The sequence below is a fragment of the Cottoperca gobio genome, chromosome 1 (assembly GCF_900634415.1).
Source record: "Cottoperca gobio chromosome 1, fCotGob3.1, whole genome shotgun sequence".
Classification (NCBI taxonomy): domain Eukaryota; kingdom Metazoa; phylum Chordata; class Actinopteri; order Perciformes; family Bovichtidae; genus Cottoperca; species Cottoperca gobio.
Window position 1 is genome coordinate 9684313 of NC_041355.1, and position 21391 is coordinate 9705703.

Consider the following 21391-nt stretch of genomic DNA (forward strand, 5'->3'; position numbering starts at 1 on the left):
ACTCAACTCTTCGTCACTGGGGTTCAGATTCTGGATGCGGTTCAAAGCACAGTCTGTCTTTGCCCCCGTCCTTCTGTCCTTCTTCGTCTCTGGAGACGAGGAGGAAGACGAGGAGCCGGAGGCCACAGAGAGCAGGGGCGTGTCCTCTGGGCTGGCTTGCTTAGGTGGGGAGGGAGGAGGAGGCACCGGAGAGTCCTTGCCTGATTTGAGGAGCTTGAGGTTGGAGTGGAGGTCAGAGATGAGCTCCAGGCCTGAAGACACTTTGTGGTTCTTCACAGGGGACTCCCTTTGTATCATCAGTAAAGGCTTCTTCTCCTCATCCTCCTGCTCCTCCACTACCACCTCATCTCCGTCTTCCTCAATCTTCATCTTCGACATCATTTCCTTTTCCGACAGAATGCTGATGTCATCGCTCTCCTCTGTCTCAATGTTCAAGTCAAAGTCTAAATCTGTCGTGTTGCCGTTCAGTTTGAGCTCCACGGCTGTGTTAATGTCACAGTCTATGTCTGATTCAGTTTTTTGCTCGGGCTCTGCGTCAGCGCTAGTGTCTGAGTTCAGTTCAACGTCTTGCTCAATGACATCATCCTCTCGATCATTATTGGCGAGAGTGTGACTGTCATTCTCCTCAACTGTGTTGACATTGAGGTCATCTGGTGTAGTTTCGGACTCCAGGTCCGTCGAGTCAGGGCCGGTTGGGTTTTTGTTGTGATCTTGACCTGCTTTACGAAGCTGGTTCACTCCGTTCTTTGCTAGTTTAGGATTGTTGGGTGTTGAAGACTGTGATGGTGATGACGGTGATGATGGAGATGGCGCTGCTTCGCCGAGGCCCATGGCAGTCTGGATATTGGTAAGTGCATACTTTTTGCGACACTTGGGCGGTGTAGCGGAGCCTTGTTTGATGACATCACTGCTCAGCAGCTGGTTGTGTGAGGAGCGAAGGCTGAGTGAGGTGGGAGGCGTGGCAGTCGGGCCATTGCGATTGGTCACATCTACCGACATCATCGCGGCACAAGACAGATCACCTGAAAGAGGAAGCGATGGGGAACAGGATGTGAACACATTTATAATACATTTATATCCACAAATGCGATAACATGAACACAATACACTGTTGGGATTAGCATTCAGAGAGGGTGTCTCATTGCTTACTTACTACTGCTGCAATTTGAATAATAACAGCTATTCTTGCATTGTAATGCAAAAGACAGGTGCTGTGTATTAGGATATGGTTCTTGCAGCAGCAAACAGTGTAAAGTATATTGACTGTACAACATGAATACAATATTATGTTAAGTTAAACATAGAACCAATAAAGAACTGCTATGGCATCAAATGGACTATTAACAGATGTTTATAAATATTGCACAAGTGTGTAAATATTCATTATTGGCTCACTGTATGAGGAAACTTACAGAACAGTTCAAAAACCCAAAAGGAAATAAATATATCCATGCATACAAAAATTACAGTGTTTATTATTATTATTTAAACTTAATTGAAAAATATATATACACAATAGTAGATCAAAAATGATGCAACTGTTTTTCTTTTAGTTTGCACAATCATTGGAATGTAATTAACCATAACAGCACTTTAATCAGACAGAGGTCAACTCAAGTCTACTGAATGCATTAAAACATCCCTAAAAAGGTCTGGTCCTATTATGCCGTTTTAAACAGAACAGATTTAAATAACTCCCATGAGAAGACCCAAACCACTAACAATTACTAACAAGTATTGCCTGTGTCGCCACAGCCTGGTGGAGTATATAGAAGTGTTTTCAGCCTGGTTCTGTAAATCCACAGCTGAAAATAGTACAACACAACACTATTTACTACAGTTTGAGTCATGTTTGCAAAGAATTACAGTGCCCAGCTGTTTTAGGAGAACCACAGACAAGGTAGGGAAGCTAGAATGTATTTAAAAAAAAGGAATAACTCAGGTTTGGTTTTGGCCTTTTCATGGAGTTTGTTGACAATAACAAAAATATAGAATGCTACCAGGCTTATCTTTTACATTCCTGAGAGATATTGCTGTAGAGCAGGGATGGGGAACCTCTCAGCATGAAGAGATGTTAGTATGGAGGTTTTCATTCCATCTGAACACTGAACACAGCATGTGTGTGAGCATGTGTGTGTGTTTTTATGTGCTTGTATGTTGTACCTGTCAGGAGGTCAGTCATAGACCGGCGCTGGTCACGGTTCAGGGTTCAGTAGACTCAGCTGCTGATCTGAACACCACAGAGAGTAAAAACAAAAGTGAAATAATGATCAGAAGAAGAATGCAAAGAATCCCGAGTACTTCTTGGGTTTCCCCCAGAGACCACATTCATCCATGTAGAACCCAACTACAGCTGGTTTCTATGGAGACAGCATAACATTGTAAGGGAGTGAAGTGACTCCAAACTTCAAATTATAGAAATGATAACAGAGACATTCAAGGTGCATAAACAGAGAAGTCCTTATTTCATGGAGACTGTTTGGTGAAGATTTGTTCCTCGTGTTATGCACATCGTCTGTACTGTATCACATGATGAGCCACTGAATGTACAGGAGGCCAGTGTTTGGACCCCTGTGGCAGGGTGCTTCACCCCAGCATGTCATCAAAAAAGTGCTCCCCGATTTCTTTGGGATGTTTCTAAAGCTGTTTTTTCTCCATGTAGCGTCTGTGTCAGAAGCTTTCGCACTTACTTTAAATACGTTTGGTTTATGCGAGGGGTGGGCCCTGGGTAGATCGTGCAGGAGGCACGGCATGGCGTGGATTACATCGTGGTCTCGTAGCCGACTCGTACTTTGGTCATAAACAACCGAGGCTCTTGTTGTACCTCGACTTTGTCTGGACGATTTAGGAGGCCTTTACCTGGACATCTTTCTTGCTGTTTTCGTGTAAATGACCCCTCTTCTTCACTCTCTGATGTTTAGTTTCTTGTTGGTTTTACGCCAGTTGCATGGAAATGTCATCAACACGCCCACCCGTGTGCTGTGAATTCTCCGGAGAATGAGCGGCTCTATTCACACACGTGATCAATAGGACCTCACACGGACTCAGTACTAGGTAGCTAGCAGGGTAAAGTCCGTTTGATGTCCGGTCCGAATGATTAACTTTATTACATACAGCTCCTCTGGGTAATGTCTTGATGAGAGGGTTGCAGTGCACATGTGAAAGGAGTATATGACAATAATATCTTAAAATATCACCACTCTAGCCGCTGTTGTATGATAGGCTAGCATTGCCCCTTTGCTTTTTATAATCTATTTAGGCTACTATCTGTTTGTTTGACTAGTTTTTTCTTGCCCTCATACTTTGTATGAATGAGCTCGTCTGACAGCCGTAGAGCAAGGAGGACGATTCGTAGGAGCGATAACAGAAAAACACTCATCAGCAACATTCAGTGTCGACCAAGCCAATTTCGGTCTTTGTTATGATGGCGTCTGTCTGACAAATGAAGGGGGGAACGGCACACGGACAGTTGTTGCCTACCTGGATATGATATTATCTGTTAAGTAAATTCATCCAACCAACAATAAGACTCTAATTTGGCTCAAGTGGTACACTTTAGATTTAGATGTGCTCTTAGTTGCTTCAAAGCAGAAGAGTTCTAGTCACTGGGGTTAGCTTTGCCTAGCATTCTAGCAAAGCTTAGTCGTTCTTTAGGTAAAAGATGCTCTAAAATGATGAACTACCATATCATTAACAAGGCTAAATAACATCCCATATTTTCATGGACAACACCAATAGCAATGCTTGTACATAATGAAAGCAGTTATATTTTCAGTTATGACAGAAAGACCAACTATTTCATGAAAGCGTGTAGGGTTTATAAAAGTCTATTTTTATGTTAAAAACATACCAATTTGAAAGAAGCCATTTTACGGTTGCTTCTTACCAGAGAACTAAGGATTGTGGGAAACTCCAGAATGTAGCGCGCCCATACTGGTAGTCAGTGGTTCTGTCTTCATCCAATCACGAGGGCTTCACTGAAGCAGCCGTGTCCTGAGGGAGAGACAAACATAAAACAGGATTAATGAGCGAGAGAGAGAGAGAGGGTGGACATAGCGAGAAAGAGGGCTGCAGGACACCAGAGGGACAAATAATAAAGACACATCAATTATTCACAACCCCAATTAAACATTAATACACAAGGTGTGTGTGTGAACATAAGGTTCATTTTGTATAGAGCTCATATTTCTTTCTTTGGTGCAGTCTTGCCAACCCTTCGCTGACTGGAACCATCATAAACTTAATGCCACAGGAGACTTGTAAACTCTCCCTACACACGCACGCACATTACTGTATAGTGCAGTCAAGACTTGGACGTGGACAATTCTCACCAACACACAACCACTATGAGTAGTGGAGAGAAATATAATAAGCATCATCAGAGTTAACCATAAAATTCCACTTATCCCTGGCTGAGGGGCTGGAAAACACCTGGAATGATTTGGAGGGATAAAATTGTAACAGCTGGAAGAAATGTTATCCCATCACATGGATCGTAGCTCAACTAACAGCTGACACGGACTATTGTAAAGACATCATTTCAAATTAGTAGTAATCAATCTACCTCATTTAAAGATCTAATCAATCTACCTCATTTAAAGATCTGATCAATTATTATTACACAATCCTGTGAAAGCAAATGTGTGCTGATGATTGCAACATTCAGACATGTGAGTGCATCATGATCAAATCATCAGGGTTTGATAATCAGGCAAATCCTCAAATGCCAATAGCAGTCAGCATTATTGGCCCAGACACCGAAACTGATAAGTGTGTTTGTAGCATTTGTAGATTTACCCCACACTAATTCCTCTCGTTTGTCTGCACGATAACAGAAATCACTGCATATTTTACAGAAAAGTGCTCAATTTCCAGCATAAGGACTAAACCCAACACCTTTAATAACCATATCTTAATCCTTGGACATATTTCATTCCTTTTTTTTTTGGCTTAAATGTCAATGAACATCAGTGTGCACACATAACAACTGACATCATTTGTAGGGACGTCTTGTGCTGGTTCACACACACACACACAGCAGCTGTCTTTGACAACAACAACACGTGTTTTCCACATGATTTGAACTTCATGTACTGTTTATTGCGATTTACATGAAGGTCATAACGCTTGTAGTAGTTGTGGTGTGTGTTGTGATTCATATGCAAGACATTGAGAACGGAGTTCTAATCAGTGGACAGAACAGAAAAGAAAAGCATTATAATCCCTAATCCATCAAGATAAATGTAATACTTTCTGTGGGCTGTTGCTTTCCTGACGGTCTAAAGGAGAGGTAGTGTTTTACAGTTTGTCACCTTCAATACATAATAAGAAATAATGTTGCTAGATTAGCCTAGCTCTATATTTTGTCTCATTTTGAATGCTTGATTTCAAAGTGGAATGCCGTTAATCAATCGGTCCCATCATGTCGTAACGAAACCGAGCAACTACAGTATAAACCATTGTTGATCGTGCAAGCCGCTGAAAGTCAGAATTATCAGAACATCAGGCCATGTGTCATGCAGTCAGGATGTGGACATTTAGAGATGAGATAAAAAGCAGCAGTTGGTAACTTTAATAAAAATAACTTTTTGTCATTAATCCTGAAAATAGTGCATGAAACAGATCTGCCTCCCCCCAGTGCGGCATTTGTATGATTTAATTGCGCCAAAGGAACAGAACCAATCAAAGCCGAGGAGTCTCTAACACAGAACTACACTAATAGTCTAAAATATGTTTCTGAATGCATTTGAGGGCGAGAAATTGTCAATACATTAACATAATCTTGATTCACATTTGACCGGCGCTGCCTAGTTTGACAGTTTGATAGGAGTTCACAAGCAGTGATGGACGCTGCGTTAGAGACTCCTCCGCTCTGATTGGTTGTTTTCATTTGGTCGCGCAGGAATCTTTGAAATGCCATTAGTAGCACTGGAGGGAGGCTGAGAACATTTCTTTTCACAGATAATCTGTCTCATGCACTAATTGTCAGTACATAGTGACAGTTTCAACAAATAGGACAAAAAGTTACCAACTGCAGCTTTAAAGGAACAAAAGAAACAATTTGCATACTGTTTTTTTATATTTTTACAGGTTTATGGAACTACTCAAAATTATGAATAGTGCATAATTCTATGAGTGCTGAATCACTTGACTGGTGCAGGTAACTCTATCCACCATACTGAAGAACACTTGATCTGCCACAATAACAGTCTATTGAGCCCATACCGTTTATTGACATAATAGTCCAACAACATCTGGTTTGTCTGGCAACAAACACTAGGTGTTACACAGACTGTAGTAAAAAAAAATCTGAAGAGCAGCTGTATAATTTTGACCTCGAACCAGCTGTGTGTACTGTAATGTATTTTCTCTAATGGTTTAAGCAGTGGCTACAAGAGAGATATCATGTCAGAAGTCTTTAAGTCTTTAGGAATTACTGATGTTGTGAAAACGCACACCTGACAGAGAAACACATACAAAACAAGAGAAATAACAATCTAAAGCGCTTAAGTATGAAAACTGCCAAGGACAGAGGCAAGGAATGAAAGATGTTCTATAAAGGGATTCAGAAAATAGCAATAAAATTGTTGCATTCAGGGATTAAAATTACAAGGCATGCTCGGTTCCTTGAATCCTGCTGCAACAAGTTTGAATACCTGGGAACATGTGTGTTTGTGTGTGCAAGATTGTATTTGTATGAAAGGGTGTATACACTAAAAAAGCATGAATCATTTCCCATGACGCGTTGCTGCTGACCTGGCATTACAGGTTGGATGTGGTATGCCTAATCGAGGTTACTAACCTACCCTTAGTACAAGAGTCATTGTAAGTGATACGGGTGTATAAAAGGTGTTCAAAGTCATATTAACGAAACAGTATATACAGTATATACAGTATACTGTTCGGAATCGGAGAGCATTTTATACATAGTCTTCAATCTCAACCGAGGCAATTCATCAGACTTCACCCAGCTCCCTCTGGAGTCACAGAAGCCTTGATACAACTGTTTTCATATAGGCAGTAGTACTCGCTGATATCTGTAAACACACTTTGATGTGTAAAATCGGTTGAGGTGCCGTTTTAAGTTACCACTTTAACCTCACAGTGATTGCTTTATTGCACGCCCAGTGTGCTGGAGCACAGCCAAAACAACATACATGTGTTACTGTCCAAACACTAACTACAGACTGCTCTAAAGTTAACATAACATTCCTTTTTTCTGCAGACAGATGCAAAATGTAACGTTTCTGCGTGGGTGGGGCTACAGTTCAGCAGCAAGTATGCACTAAAACCGTAACTTTCAATACCAACTACATCTGGATATGGCCTCAAATTGCATGGGATGACAGTGATCGAAGTGCCTGGTTTGGGCCTCAGCAGCCACGAAGGGCTCCCTGCAGTCCTCTGCTGCAGACGAGGGGGTCTAAGCATAATGACAGGGCTCCTCCCTCTGTGGGCAGGGCAGCATTGGCCCTGACAAAACACAGAGTTCAATACTCATTCACAAATATACACGTGAATAGTAAATATGAGGGTGAACCTTCCACATGGACTCACTTGTAAACAGTTAAATGCACACCGCAGACCCACCATGTTAAAAACACACACTTAAAGCAACACACACACACACACACACACACACACACACACACACACACACACACACACACACGGTTGGTAATAAGATCTAGGATGTGTCACAGCATGACAGTGGCCTTTGACTCCTGACCCACTGGCCAACCCACTGAGTGTGTGCTGTTGCATGTGTGTGTTGAAAGTGTGGTATAGGGTTAGGTATGTTGGGGGGTCTGACTCCGCCAAGAATGAAGTTAGCAGCTGCAAACACTCCATACACCTCTCTCTCTCTTTCCTTTTTATGTGTGTGCTGTGTGTAACCACTGGCGTTTACCAGACTCTGGACTGAGCGAGACAGAGACGGATTGCTTTTAAATTCATATGCCAAATGGATGCATGCCAACATTTTGATAGGCCTCTCATCCCTCCTTCCTGCCCTCAAGGTTTCTCACCATTCTAGTTCCTCTGCTAATCCCACTTGACTTTTACCTCTTTCCTTTATCCCATTTTCTTGCCCATTTCCTCCACCCTTCCTCTCCTAGCCTCCAATATATTCATCTTCTACCTCTTACACCCCCCCCCCCCCCACACACACACACACACCTCCCCTTTCCTTTGTCTAGAAGAGAATTGCTGTCTTTTCTTATTAAAAGTGAAGAAGGTCTGTAAACTCTCATAAAACCACTCGTTTCTCTCTTCAATCCTGATTTACAGCCACTCTTCCCCTCCTGTTCTTGTCTCCCCCTCTGCTCCTGAGAAACCCCATCTGTTACCAAAAAAGACTGACAAGACAGCAAAACTGTCGCAGTTAAAAGGAAGGGCCATCTAAAACAAAATGGATGGATTCATGTCAACAAGGCAAGGCATGCAGAATAGAAAACGCAACCGTGTGTTTTCTTTCTCACTTCTGGATCAGGACATGAATGAGTAAGCCAGCTGTAAAATAGCAGGCAATCTTCCCAGATCTTTCAGGGCTTCATTTTCATTGGCTGCAGAGTGGGCCGGATCCTTATTTAGCTGCAAACTACTTCACTACAGGGCTGAGAATTTAGCAAGACTGCTAGTGCTAACCAAAGAAAAATTAGCGTCGCTGGATAGCGCTTCACATTCCAACCACTATGTCTATACAGTCTATTATAAAATATATACTAATGCAGGCTAAAACTTTTTTATTTTTTATTCTGCTTCTAGACTCCTGAGCAAACTAAAAGGAGAGCATATTTAGCTCCCTCTATTAATGACAATTGTTTTTTAAGCCCTTTTGATTGTAGGCTATATAAAGCAATAAATGGCTTGGGACCAGCCTGCATTGCAGACTCCCTGTTGTTGTATGTAACTATTTGTTCATTCAGATCACCAACTGCAGGTTTTTTTGGTGATCAGAGCCATAGTCATAAGAAAAGTGGTGATGCAGCATTTGCAATTATATTTCAAAACGGCGGAATAAAGTCCTAAACGATATTAGGAATGAAACTCCAGTCGTAGTTTTTAACTTTTTTAATTAAAACATGTCTATTTTTGTTAGCTTTCTGTTAGTTGTTCAACTGGTTATGTGTACCTCTATGTATTACTGTCTATTTATTATTTAACAAAAATGACTGATGCAATTGTGTGCCTGTTTTTGGTCAACCATTATCTTGTGATAATCTAATATGAATATGAAATAATTTTCTGAATTTACCAGGTTGTTCTATTATTTGCCTTTACCCACTCAGTCATTACAACCACATTACTGATGATTATTTATCAAAAATCTTATTTTGTAAAGCACCAATGGTCAACCCTACAATATTGTCAGGGAGGTATTTGGAAGAAAATAATTGTGATATATGATTTTCTCCTTATGGCCTAGCCCTAGTGTATGTGCCTATATGTGGGTCTACGGAAATAAGGAAACAATCGCCATCCACACAATCTGGTTCCAAAATAACAGCGGAAGGGTAGAACAGCAAGGAGGCCCAGTGTGTGTGTGTGTGTGTGTGTGTGTGTGTGTGTGTGTCCTTTTATTGTCAAGAACGGGAAATAACAGAGACAAAGTAACACTGACGGAGACTGCAGCCTAAACAAACAATCTTGTGTACAGACAAACAAACAAACACACACACACACACACACACACACACTAACACAGGCATTGCTTGCAGAGAGAGCACTATAGTTTGAGCATGGTCCCATGCCCCATACATCGTCCTTGCAGCAGCAGTGTATAATGAGTGTGAAGGACAGACAGAAATAGCTCCACTATAATTCCACTTGTATAGACAAAGAGTTTACACTACAGACATCCAGAGACCTACAAAGTCTCCCTGGTGGTTTCCTGAATTTCCCTCGGGATAAATAAAGTATCTATCTATGTGTGGGAATTTATGAATGTCTCAATGTACTGTATACATACATCTAACAAGGTATCATTTTCTGCTGGCGTGGTTTCCATGGGCGGGAGAGTTAGAGACAAAAAGACCACAAAAGAAAGGAAAGCAGTGAGGAATTTTCAGGGTGTGCCAAAGAATCTCAGGCATGTCTCTTTTTTGGGTGGGTGGGTGGTTCAGGGCGACTGGGGGCAAAAAGACTAATTGGTCAAGAAAAGGAGCAGACAACACACATGTGAGCACATGTTTGTACAAGCTGCATTCACTGACCCTGAGCAAACTAAGGGCGCAACAATGAAATACAAACAAGGTGAGAGTGAGTGGCCTATACATATTTATTGCATTCATTTAAATAAAAATGTGTCACCTGGGAACCATACAAAGTTACTTACAAAGTTACTTACAAAGTTACTTACAAAGTTACGACATTTATCTGCAACAATCTTAACGCTTGCCCGTTTGTGACACAGGACATTTTCAGAGTAAAAGACAAAGCAGCAATGGAACACACGGATTATCCTGACTGAGGGTGACAGAGGTTAAAGGGTTCCGTAACAGACTCAGAAATCTCAACACGCATACGTTCACAGACTTGAAATCCTGTGATGTGGAAAAGACACATTTCAGAAACAGAAGCTAAGAGACGATTTTCTGGATTTTGGCAAACTTGGGAGCGAGTGTGTGGTAACCCCTCCCCCGTTCCCAGATACCCCCCTCTCTTCCTCCCCGCTTCACCCAGCCCCTCTTTCCTGTGGGTGAGGGGAGGTCGAGGGAGGGGAGAAAGAGTACACCACGAACACACTGACACCAATCTAAACACACTGAGAAGAGGGAAGTCCCATTTCAGCCCTTAAATCCTGCTGCCACAGTGGGACACACATGAGCCAGTCGTGCATTCTGCGAGACTTTGCCGTAATGAGACCACAGCTCTTTCCTGGACGCGAAGTTGAAGGCAACAAGCTGTGCCAGGAGTAGAGTCAGTGAACAACAAGTAGAGCCACGTCTGTATTTTAATTTGTCAAGTGCTATTGGTTCCTGCTTTTTCTTATCTAAAAATACTTTTCCGTTTTTATAAAGACCCAATATTATTACTGATGTTTTTTCTTCAATAAACCTCCTATAGAATCATGAGAAATGTATACAGTCTGATATGTATCACTCAGATTAATGAACGTTGAACAGCAGTCACCGCACACTAAACTCCTACAACAGCCTACACAAGTCTCGTGTTTTTAATGCAAGACTCACGGTTTAATCCCTTTGATCATCACAGATGTGAAAATATGAGATTTTTTCCACACAGTTGGAGAAATAAAAAGTATGCGTCCTGGTCATAGCTCAGTTAATTAATCCTAGCGTGAAGCGGAGCATCTCTCGCTGCTGACAGCGACAGTTTGCTGAGACACAATCACACCGGACAGTAGGGGAGGTTGAGGGCGTTGAAGCAGCGAACAGAAACGAGTCACGATGTCCTCACTTTCCATCAGACTTCACTATTCACATTATACTGAAAATGTATACTGGGGCTCTACTCGACTAATGTTTTAAATATTAGAGTAGCAGCCCAAACTATTCCTTATACAAGAATATTTATTAAGCTCACATTTTGCTTAATATTACATTGATTGGTATACTTAAATATTTAAAAAAATGATCATGATATTTAAAAAGGTTTATACTTACTGACCTAAAGTTCTGGTAGGCCATGTTGGACGATGTAAAGGTTTTGAGTTCTTACTGAGAACACCAAGTGACACTGTTATTCACTTTAGCCACTTGCGCTAACATTAGCTTCAAAGACTGGTAGGATGAGTTGCTTCACAACTACGAAACCTCAGGAGATAAATCAGCTCTTTCAAAGTGATACGCTTTTTAAGAAATACGATGTGCTCCAAAGTTTAACTGGTAGGATCCAACTGCTGTTCGGTACCCACAAGCTGTCAGTCGTTTAAACACGAATATTAACGAGCAAGCTGCTAGCTACTTGTCTGAAAATGATGTGATGACCTCGATTGTTATCTAGAATAAGACCTGCCATTGTGTTGGTCTTTTTAAAACTTCACAAAAGACACAGTCCCCTCTCCAACTTTTCAAACATCAAAATCATACAGAGTGATGTGTGTGTGTGTAAATACAACAAACACATGCCTGCAGGGCGCACATTAACCAGAAAACAGCCAAGAGTTGCATTTTGTCATTTCAGCAATTGTCAACATTTGTCAATAAATGGTTTCCAAACAAAACTTTAAACTATTGCAGCTTTGCAAGGCATTGTCACTAATAGATGTTGAAATTAAAATAGGGATTCTTACAATTAGAAAACTGCTCTTTTTTGTCAAATTGAATATTACTCACCCCAACATACACATACTTTAGGGTTCTAATTGTACAATTAAACTGCAAGCTGTTATCGTTTCTTTCATCAGCAAAAATAGTTCTCTTAACACGATTCATAGCGATTCTTTTTAGAGCTTCTGCTTCTCTTTTGCTTGATATGCTCTCTTTTGTCTTTTTCAGTACTGATGGAGGCCAGGCATCTTTATTAAAAACCCTTCTCCCTTTCTCGGTGAAAACACACAGACAAGCACTTGCACAAAAGGCCTGTCGGATCTAAGGCGAGGGTAGAAGCAGTTAAGAGACTGTGGATCCTATATATAGCTGAGATGTGACAGGACATCGGAGAGGACCGGGAAGTCTAGACACAAAAGACACAGCTCTTACTCAGATTCAGAGGAGTTTAACATGGCTTTGTTATCTCACATGGTATTAGAAAGCCTGTGGCAAGCTGTTCCATGGTAATGTCACAAGATTGCAATGATATCACAGCCTCGTCTGATCTGATTAGCGGGGAGTTTTGACTTATTAGCCAAATGACTATGTCAAAGAGAGGAAGACAGTAAGAAGCAGAGACATGAAAATGAGTGGGGAGGGGGAAAAGGGACCAGTGTAAGAAGAGATGTGAGGAAAGAAAACATATCAGAGAGACAGAATGACTGATCAGAAAAGGAATGTCCCGTCTCTGCCAAAGGAACCACAGACACCACTGCAATGATCTCTCCCCCTCCAAATCATCCCCACCCTCACTCTTGTCGTCTCTTCCTCTCACACAATGGCCGTCGCTTTCTCTGTCTGGCTCTCTCCCTTCCAACCAATGGAAGTTATCGTTGTTGTTTCCCAACATTAGCAGAGCTTTCTTCTCTGACAGGGCATTGGTTTTTGGACGGGGATGATACAACTAGCTGACCACGGCCAGTGGACCAGCACTGCATCGCCAATGTTTGAAACAAACACACACACACACACACACACACACACACACACACACACACACACACACACACACACACACACACAGGGCCATGGCTGCCTCCCCACTCATGTTGCCAAGTCAGTGCAAAGCCAAGAGGCAAATTCCAGCACTGTGTGGTTTATCAGTTACACTATTTAATTAATTTTAAATTCTAGTCTGCGAAACTAATAAAACGTTGTTGTTTTTTAATTGCAGTTGTATGAATCACTGCATCACATCTCAACCACAGATGTTAACTTATTATTACTCCCACCACAGGATATGATGTAAATACAAGGAACGTATCTGGTCAGGAACCCAAATCACCACAATGACTGCGATCATGATTCAACATTCCTATCCCCTGTCATCCTGTGCATTCACCACACAGGAATGACTTTCATACACTACAAATACAAAAGTGTCAGCTAAATGTAATGTAATGAAATGTAATTCACAGGCTCTGGCCTATAAGGTTAATTGAAAGAATACTATTTCATACAGCAAATGCCATATACTGTGTGAGATTTGATCACAAGATGAGATGCATCAGGATCTGCGTGGTTTAGCACTTCTGTTGGGGGAAACCCTGGTCAGTTTTACCATACCAGGAAAGGTTAACTCAGTGCTTGACTAACTAGGGCTGCAACTAACAATTATTTCTATTATCAATTAAGACTAATCTGCTGATTATTCTTGATAGATTTATCATTAAATGTAGCCTACATAATGTCGAAATATTGGGAAAAACAGCAATCAAAATGTAGAGCCCAAGATGACATCCTTAAAGTGTTTGTTTTGTCTAACCAACAGTTCAAAACTCAAAAGATATTCAATTAACAATGATGGAAAACAAGGAAAAGCTTTCTTGAAAATCGCTTCTAAATTGACTGAAACAAATATTCAATTACCAAAATAGTTCCAAATTAATTTTCTGTCGATCAGCTGATCTGACATTTTGCATTTGGATTTATTGCAACACAGTCACCTCACCTAAAATACAAAGAACGTGAATATTTATTGTATACTAAATTATACTACTGTCATTTGAAATGCTTTCAGTTTAAACAAAACTCACTTGCTTATGTAGTAGGTGCCAGGGTAAGACCAAGACCAACAAGCAATGTATCGAATCAATTAGTGGTCCCACGTAAACCAGGCCTTAAAAACTTACAATTTTTTTATTGGTCACAACTGAACAGCTTTGAGAAAAGTGAACTACAAAAACACGTTTGCCACAAAATCTTAGCAGTACCAAATTAAAGTTAATTGAAGAAGTTGTAAACATAATGAAGCATTACGGCCTTTTCCAAGCTTCAAAGTAACAAGGTAAATATAAACAGCCAATCCAAAGATAATTGTGAAAAATGCAACACAATGAATGTTTATGTAAACCCAGTTAAATATGTTACCAGGTAATGATTATTGTGGAATTAGCAAAAAACATTATAATAATCACTAATCATTGACGGCATTACAGTAATTGCATGTAGCGATTATTTTTCATTATCTTGTTTGGTCTATAAAATGTGGAAAACTGTCAATCACTAATTCCCAAAGCCCAAGATCACATCTCAAATGTCTAGTTTTGTCCACAACTCAAAGATATTCAGTTTACTTGCATAGAGAAGTAAAGAAACCAGAAGCCTATTCACATGTAAGAAGCTGGAATAAGATCATTTGTACTTTTACTCAAACAGATTAATCTTTCATGAAAATAGTTGCAGATTAATTTAATGGTTGACAAATAATCGATTAAATCGAGCAATCTTTGAATTGCCTGTGAGATGTTTTGAATACCGCATTCTTTCTAATTGCTGCAAATATTTAACATTTAGCATATCCTGCTATTGTAGCCATTGGCTTCTTTTTCCAGCATATTCATTATGCATACGAGTTGGCTGCTAAAAGTTGAACATCTGTCTATCTACTTAAGTGTTCCTGGTGAATGCATCAAAGATAGAAGATAAGAGAAGACTACCAATACTGAGTCCATCCTTGTTTTAGACAGAGCTCAGCAGAAATCCTTGAACTCGCTGTAGTGGGCCAATTTACAGAGGCACCTGGGGGCCTTTACAGCCTCTCTCATCACGTTCATAGTCTGTGACGATGTGTTCGAGAGTCAGAGAGAGTGAGAGAAGACAGGCAGAGAGGGAGAGAGGCCGAAAAACCCTTATGCAGCTGAACTGGGAGTGATGGGGGTATACGTGTGATAGTGCAGCGATGTGGAAAGGCCAACATCAGAAACAGAAACATACAAACAAGAGTGGGAAAGTGTGTGCATGTGTTAGCGTGTGTAGCTTCCCCTTTAAAGTGGAAAACGTGTCCGTCCTCGCCTGCTTCCACAAGTAATTTGTAGGCAGAATAACATGCATACTAACAATCCGATCACAAGGCAGACTTGACAGCAAGAAGACAGTCGATCAGTGATAGCGGCCAAGAGTGGACACTTTACACAACACACACATACAAAAGTGTGTGCGTAAGGAAAGATAACAATGCAAAACTGAGCTAAAGAAGGAGATGAGGATGGAGCATGTGGGAGAAGAAAAAAAAGGGGGGGACCGAAAGAGTGAGACAGACAGATAGACAGGGGCCCTATCATTCAGTTTCACACCCTACAGGATGAACAGGGCCTCTGTGCTCCTTCTCTGTTCAAACACACCTCACGGCTGTCTGCTCCCTGCAACAACAATGCACAGATATACACACACACACTGCAGCCTGCCTGACAGTGGGCACAATAACCCTATTGAGAGGCATCGATACGAAGCTGACAGAGAAAGTGAAGAGAGTGAGCTAGAGAAAAAGATTGGCAACACACACACATACACAAAAACAAACTGCAGCCTGGTTATCTTGCCAACTTGACAGCCTGGAATGAATCTACTATCTGCTGTCCTTAATTCATCATTCATCTGTCCAATCTGGTCAGACTCTGCACACAAGTATGCACATGCCTACACACACATACACACGCACACAGTATTTTGGTCAAGGGCGGACCAGTGGTATTGTTTCACAGGGGAAGCAGAGTAGTGATAACGGATCTCCATACTCTTTATCTGATTGCTCACACACACCCACGCAGAAACACACACGCTGTCCCACAAGCATGTACGCACATACACACTTTCACCATTCCTTTCTCATCAGCTGTTGTGCGTGACCTCGACCACACACAGACTAACAGGTTGGTGCTGCTAGGCAAGAAAGTTCCACCAGCACACACACATCACACACACACATCAAACTATAGTCTGTTCATACATAATTACATCCAATCTACAGAGCACTTACTTTAGGGCTAGCTGTGATATGGTGGGGTATTTTTGGGTGTCTGACATGCTCACACAGCTTCACAAGGTGACAGCTTACATTACTGAATTGCTATTTCTGTCCATGTCCACTGTAGGAATAAATGTGTGTCTGTCTTCTATATTTTGCCTCTGTGATAGAAGCTACTTCAGCAGAAGAGGGGCCATCTTGAAACTGAGGCACTTTCATAACACCAAAGCTAAACAAACACGCACACACGCACAAATAAAGACACAAAAACAGTCTGCAGTGCTTGGCCCTAAACTCAGCCCATAAATGTCCAAGTCACTTTTTCCATACTCAGCAATTCCGGTATAGAAATGCTACAGAGGGAGGAGAGTAAATAAAGAGGGAAAGAGTAATGATGTGGAGGGGGAAAAAAAGAGCAGAAAGGGGGAGAGGGGCAAAATATAAACCTTAACTTAACAGCCCGAGAGCCCTAAGCAATTAGCAATGACATCATGTTTCTATACACACACACGCGCACACGCACGCAGACCGTGGCCAGGTCTTAATGTAGAGCAAGCCAGCAGGGCGAGGCGGCTGGAAGGATAGAGAGGGAGGGAGGCAGGCAGTGACTGAGAAGGAGAGAGGATGACAGTGCACCATTTCTAGTCTGGTGGTACAGTCAGTGACACATTAATTCTTGTGGTTCACACTAATACTTTTAGCAAACCAATGCCACAGTGTAAAGCTTATTAAATCCCCACAACCGTTGCCTGAAATAGTGAATACTGGCTGTCAAAGTGTGTACACTACATAGTAAAATGACATGACATTATCCCACCCAGGTTTCATTCATTGTGCTTTTTGACAAGTATGCTCTATGAACACACCTCCTAATTGTACACACAAAAAAGCACATGTGCAAATGTGTTGCAAAACAAATGCAGCAAAAAGACAGTGTCACGAGGAGGGAAAGGTGGGGAGGGAGAGAAACCTCAGTGGTGCACTCCAAAAGCAGCAGACGGGTCCTTTGCCAAGTCATGTTATTGTCAACAACTTCAGTGTTCCTTCTCTCTCCACAGACACACAAAGTAATAATAGTACTATAGTATAATACATTAGCACTTTCACAAGTTCTTACACTCTTACTACACAACATATCCAGTCCTTGGGAAAGTTAATGAGCACTTAACTGAAGTGAATGGTTTTAAAAAGGAAAAGTCAACAATAATTATTTGTCCCATAATGTCTTCATGCACAATCAGAATATATCTGAAGTGTATCTCTGCCCTCCCTACCTCCGAGAAAATAAAACAGCACCGTTATTTAAATCGTTCTCGAGATTCCTTAAATCACACGACATAAACAAGCCATTAATTGGCTCCATGTTTTTATAAAACAAACAGGCGTATTATCTCAATGGCCTGCCAGAAACTACCAGAGCAAGGCTGGAAACAATTAGCTAGCTGCGTACAGCCAGCACCATGCACCAATACAAGCCTCAGCCTCACCCCTGGGGACCTGCACGTCCTATTGCCCCAGAGTATTCCACGTAATGTGCACAAGTCAAGAGAATACCCTCCTTTATACTTGTTTGTGTCACAATGAACCTTTTTATTACTTAAATTGTTTCTCAGTACAGAGACCTACATGGGACAAGACATAGGATACAGCCATGAGTCAGGAGATGGAGCATCTCTGAATGGGAACAAAAGGATAGCATCCACTGACCTGTCAGGCCTCGGGTGCTGAAACGTTTAGTCAACTGATCAGTCAATTGATATAGAATTATTGGAAAACAATTGTGTTCATTGATTTATTGTTATTGATGAAGCAAAGCAGCCAAACATTTGCTCATTCTAGCGCCTCAAATGTTAAGGGCTTCATAGTTCAAAGAATATTTTAATTTTTAAATCTAAAATACTTAATAGATTCAATTCTAATCTTTCAAATTGTACATTCTTTTACACACCGTAATCAGAATTTGTGTTTTATTTAGCCTATGTATGCACTAAGAGTGAAACACTTCACACTTCTCTTGATTTGTGTGTAATGTGCAGGCTATGTTCTGAAGTGCACTTAAAATGAGCCCTTTTCTCTTTAATTGTCTTTGATATTTTGTTTACATAGTGTTACTTGCAACTACTTGAATTAATGTCAATTGCATTGTTTTGTGGGTATTCTGTGTAAATGTCTAATATATGTCCAAAACATTTCTCTTATGTTGTTCTTTTACATAACTAAGACTATAGTAGCGTAAACAATACGTCAAATTATTCCAAGGGACATACATGAGGTGGTCCCCAGTATAGTCTCTTATCTTGAATTATAAAAAGGGGTCTTTAGTTGAAAAACAATTGAGAACCTCGGGCTTAAAGCATATTAAGAAAAACTAACTAGAGTGTGGATGCTGGATGCTGGATGCTGAACTGCAATGCTGGCTTTAATGTGTATGTAGTAGAAGGTGAAGAAGTAGAATAGTCTCAAAACTGAGACTGGTTTTAATTAGTATAAATGTCATTGAATAGTTGAATAATACCCATAATGTATGCTTCCAGCAGTCACACCCAAAGGTACTGTATAAAGGTGTTTCGGGGTGTGAAGCATAATTGGACGCTTTTTACTTTTTGTCTGGCGGTTGGTTAACTTCTGATGAATGGCCGATTAATAGTCAGTTTACCAACCACTTAGCTTACCTGCTGATAGGCCCTCTACATAAAGATAGCACACGTTTAACAGACGTGAGGATTCACAAATGTTACTCAGGTCTCTTGTATCGATATGCAAGCGGTTACCCCGTTAAATCCCCGACATAGCAGTCGAGTTAGTTAGCTAACCTTGTAACGTTGGTAGCGGTGATCCGCGACAACGGCTGTTCTCATAAGCAACCGCCGCATTCCCTGACACTACGTGAAAACTGATTCAACAGGCATCACAGCCACTTCTAAATATCCGACAATAAACTCAAAAGAAACACACGCTGGATCCCATAAATACCCCATCTGTCGCCGCAGCCTCCCGGTCTTCTCTCCCCCACCATCCCCGACTTGTTTGCAACACAAGTGGGCCCCTCAGATGCCAAAACAATGCGTCGCCTAAAAAAATACGGAGTTAACTCACGTTTGTTTCCACTCAAATTCAAGGCTGAAGAAGACGGTAACGGACACAACTCCCCGTATTCAAGTGAAAATTCTCGGCATACCACATCACTCACCTCCTCTACAGTGAGTTCACGTCCTCCTCGCTGCGCTCCTGTCTTTTTTCTCCTCCCCTCCTTTTTCTCTCGGCTTGTTCCTTTCCACCTCCCTCCCAGATGCCGCTGTTCTCCGACAGGGGGAACCGGGGGACGCTGCTCCGGAAGCAAACGCTCCTCTGTGATTTCTTTTTTTACATAACCCCCTGTACTGCATGCTGGCTAATGTCATTACTTCATAAAGTGGTGCTACAAAATACTACTTTCATATAACTCCACATAGAAAAGGTAATTGTAGGCTACTGAAGGACACTTTGAATGTTTTCTTTGCTTTGGGAAGTTTTCCCCAAGAGAATGAACAATTCTCTAGATAATGATGATTAAAATAAAGAAATAAAACGTTTTTATTCCCAATGCAGGCCAGAAAGGTAACAACAGGATACAGATGAGTAGGAACAATATATATCATACAAATAGCCTAGCAGATCAATCAATAAACTATACTTTACCCTGGACCAGTGTGTATATTAGATGTGCAAAATCAATAGGCTAGTGCTGTTTCCTGGTAGATAAGTATCTAGGTATATTTGAAACATATAGGTTACTTACAGATAAAGTTGTATTTATGCATTATAGCATAACTATAATCAAATAATGTAAATATAATATAAAGAAATACATAATATATTGATATAGGGTACATAAATATGTAATATAAAAATACATGAGATAACAGAATACAACAAAGTTGCAGTAGTATTAGAATACCACAGTAGACTGCAGCATAGTAGCAATGATAAGAATGTAGAAATGTAGTAGCTATGCTACACTGCAGGGTAGTGTGGTAGTTCTGCAATTAGGCTACTAATTAGCTGCCAAGAGACAAGTTGTGTATAAGGGGGATAATGTTGCTGTTGTAGTCTTATTTTAACTAAATATGTTTCAAAATTACGAAATAATTTGTCAGTAACAATCAATATAGTCACATGGCAGATTGACATTTCTTCCAAAACATCAACAGATTCACACTGGGTGTCTATAAATACAGCACCACAATATCAATATCATAATGTCATCATTACTCACTTTTAAACCCACCAAAATATCGGAAAACAATATTATCAGTTTGTAATGATTGTTTCGACCCAGTTTTGTACCTAATAAAAATAAAGTATGGAGCAAGCTGACTTAATGCCTTGCTGTATTGGTAATACATTTATGGATAATGAAGCAGCATTCATATTTGATTTCTCCAGTGTTCCTAGCACACGGATAACTACAAACTGAACAATACAGCGCCACCACATATGGCAGCTACTAGAAGCATTCAGTATTGCAGCTATTTAAGTTTATTGACAAGGAACAACTAAAACAGATTTGAGTCTGAAATGAGCACATCATCTATTGTTTAGTGAGATTTAATTCAACAGGATCTGCTGTGTTAGTTCAGCATTGATAAAAAAAAAGATATATATATATATTGTGTAGATCAGTATCTCCCTTTTGTAAACTGGAACCTGGAACCAATTTAAACCTTCTAAACTGTATAATGCAATGCATGCATTGTGTGCGCTTATTGAGCATACACTTGCAGTGTTCTTGAAAAGAAATGTGCTTGAAAAGTGTTAGCCCTACTCTACTTTCTGAAAACGCCTTCCAAACAGAACACCGGAAGGCTGTGAGTTCAATACCAGGCTGCCA

General features: G+C 40.8%; 1 protein-coding gene across 11 annotated transcripts in view; it reads right to left on the reverse strand.

Annotated features, from left to right (window-relative positions):
* The window catches only part of LOC115006662 (amyloid-beta A4 precursor protein-binding family B member 2-like), a 45849-nt gene extending 26002 nt beyond the window's left edge, over nt 1-19847 (reverse strand). For 8 of the 11 annotated variants that reach the window (XM_029429108.1, XM_029429099.1, XM_029429089.1 and 5 more), the window contains exons 1-4: nt 19712-19847; nt 3887-3993; nt 2164-2230; nt 1-1022 (exon numbers count right to left, since the gene is read on the reverse strand). The exon at nt 1-1022 is cut by the window's left edge and continues 43 nt beyond it. In XM_029429108.1, the coding sequence (XP_029284968.1) occupies nt 1-1022; nt 2164-2182 (1041 nt within the window). In that variant the 5' untranslated portion in view covers nt 2183-2230; nt 3887-3993; nt 19712-19847. Of the gene's footprint in view, nt 1023-2163; nt 2231-3886; nt 3994-19334; nt 19473-19617 lie in introns of those variants that run through there. The other 3 variants (XM_029429045.1, XM_029429024.1, XM_029429035.1) reach the window with 3 other exon arrangements.
* Nucleotides 19848-21391: the final 1544 nt, after the last annotated feature.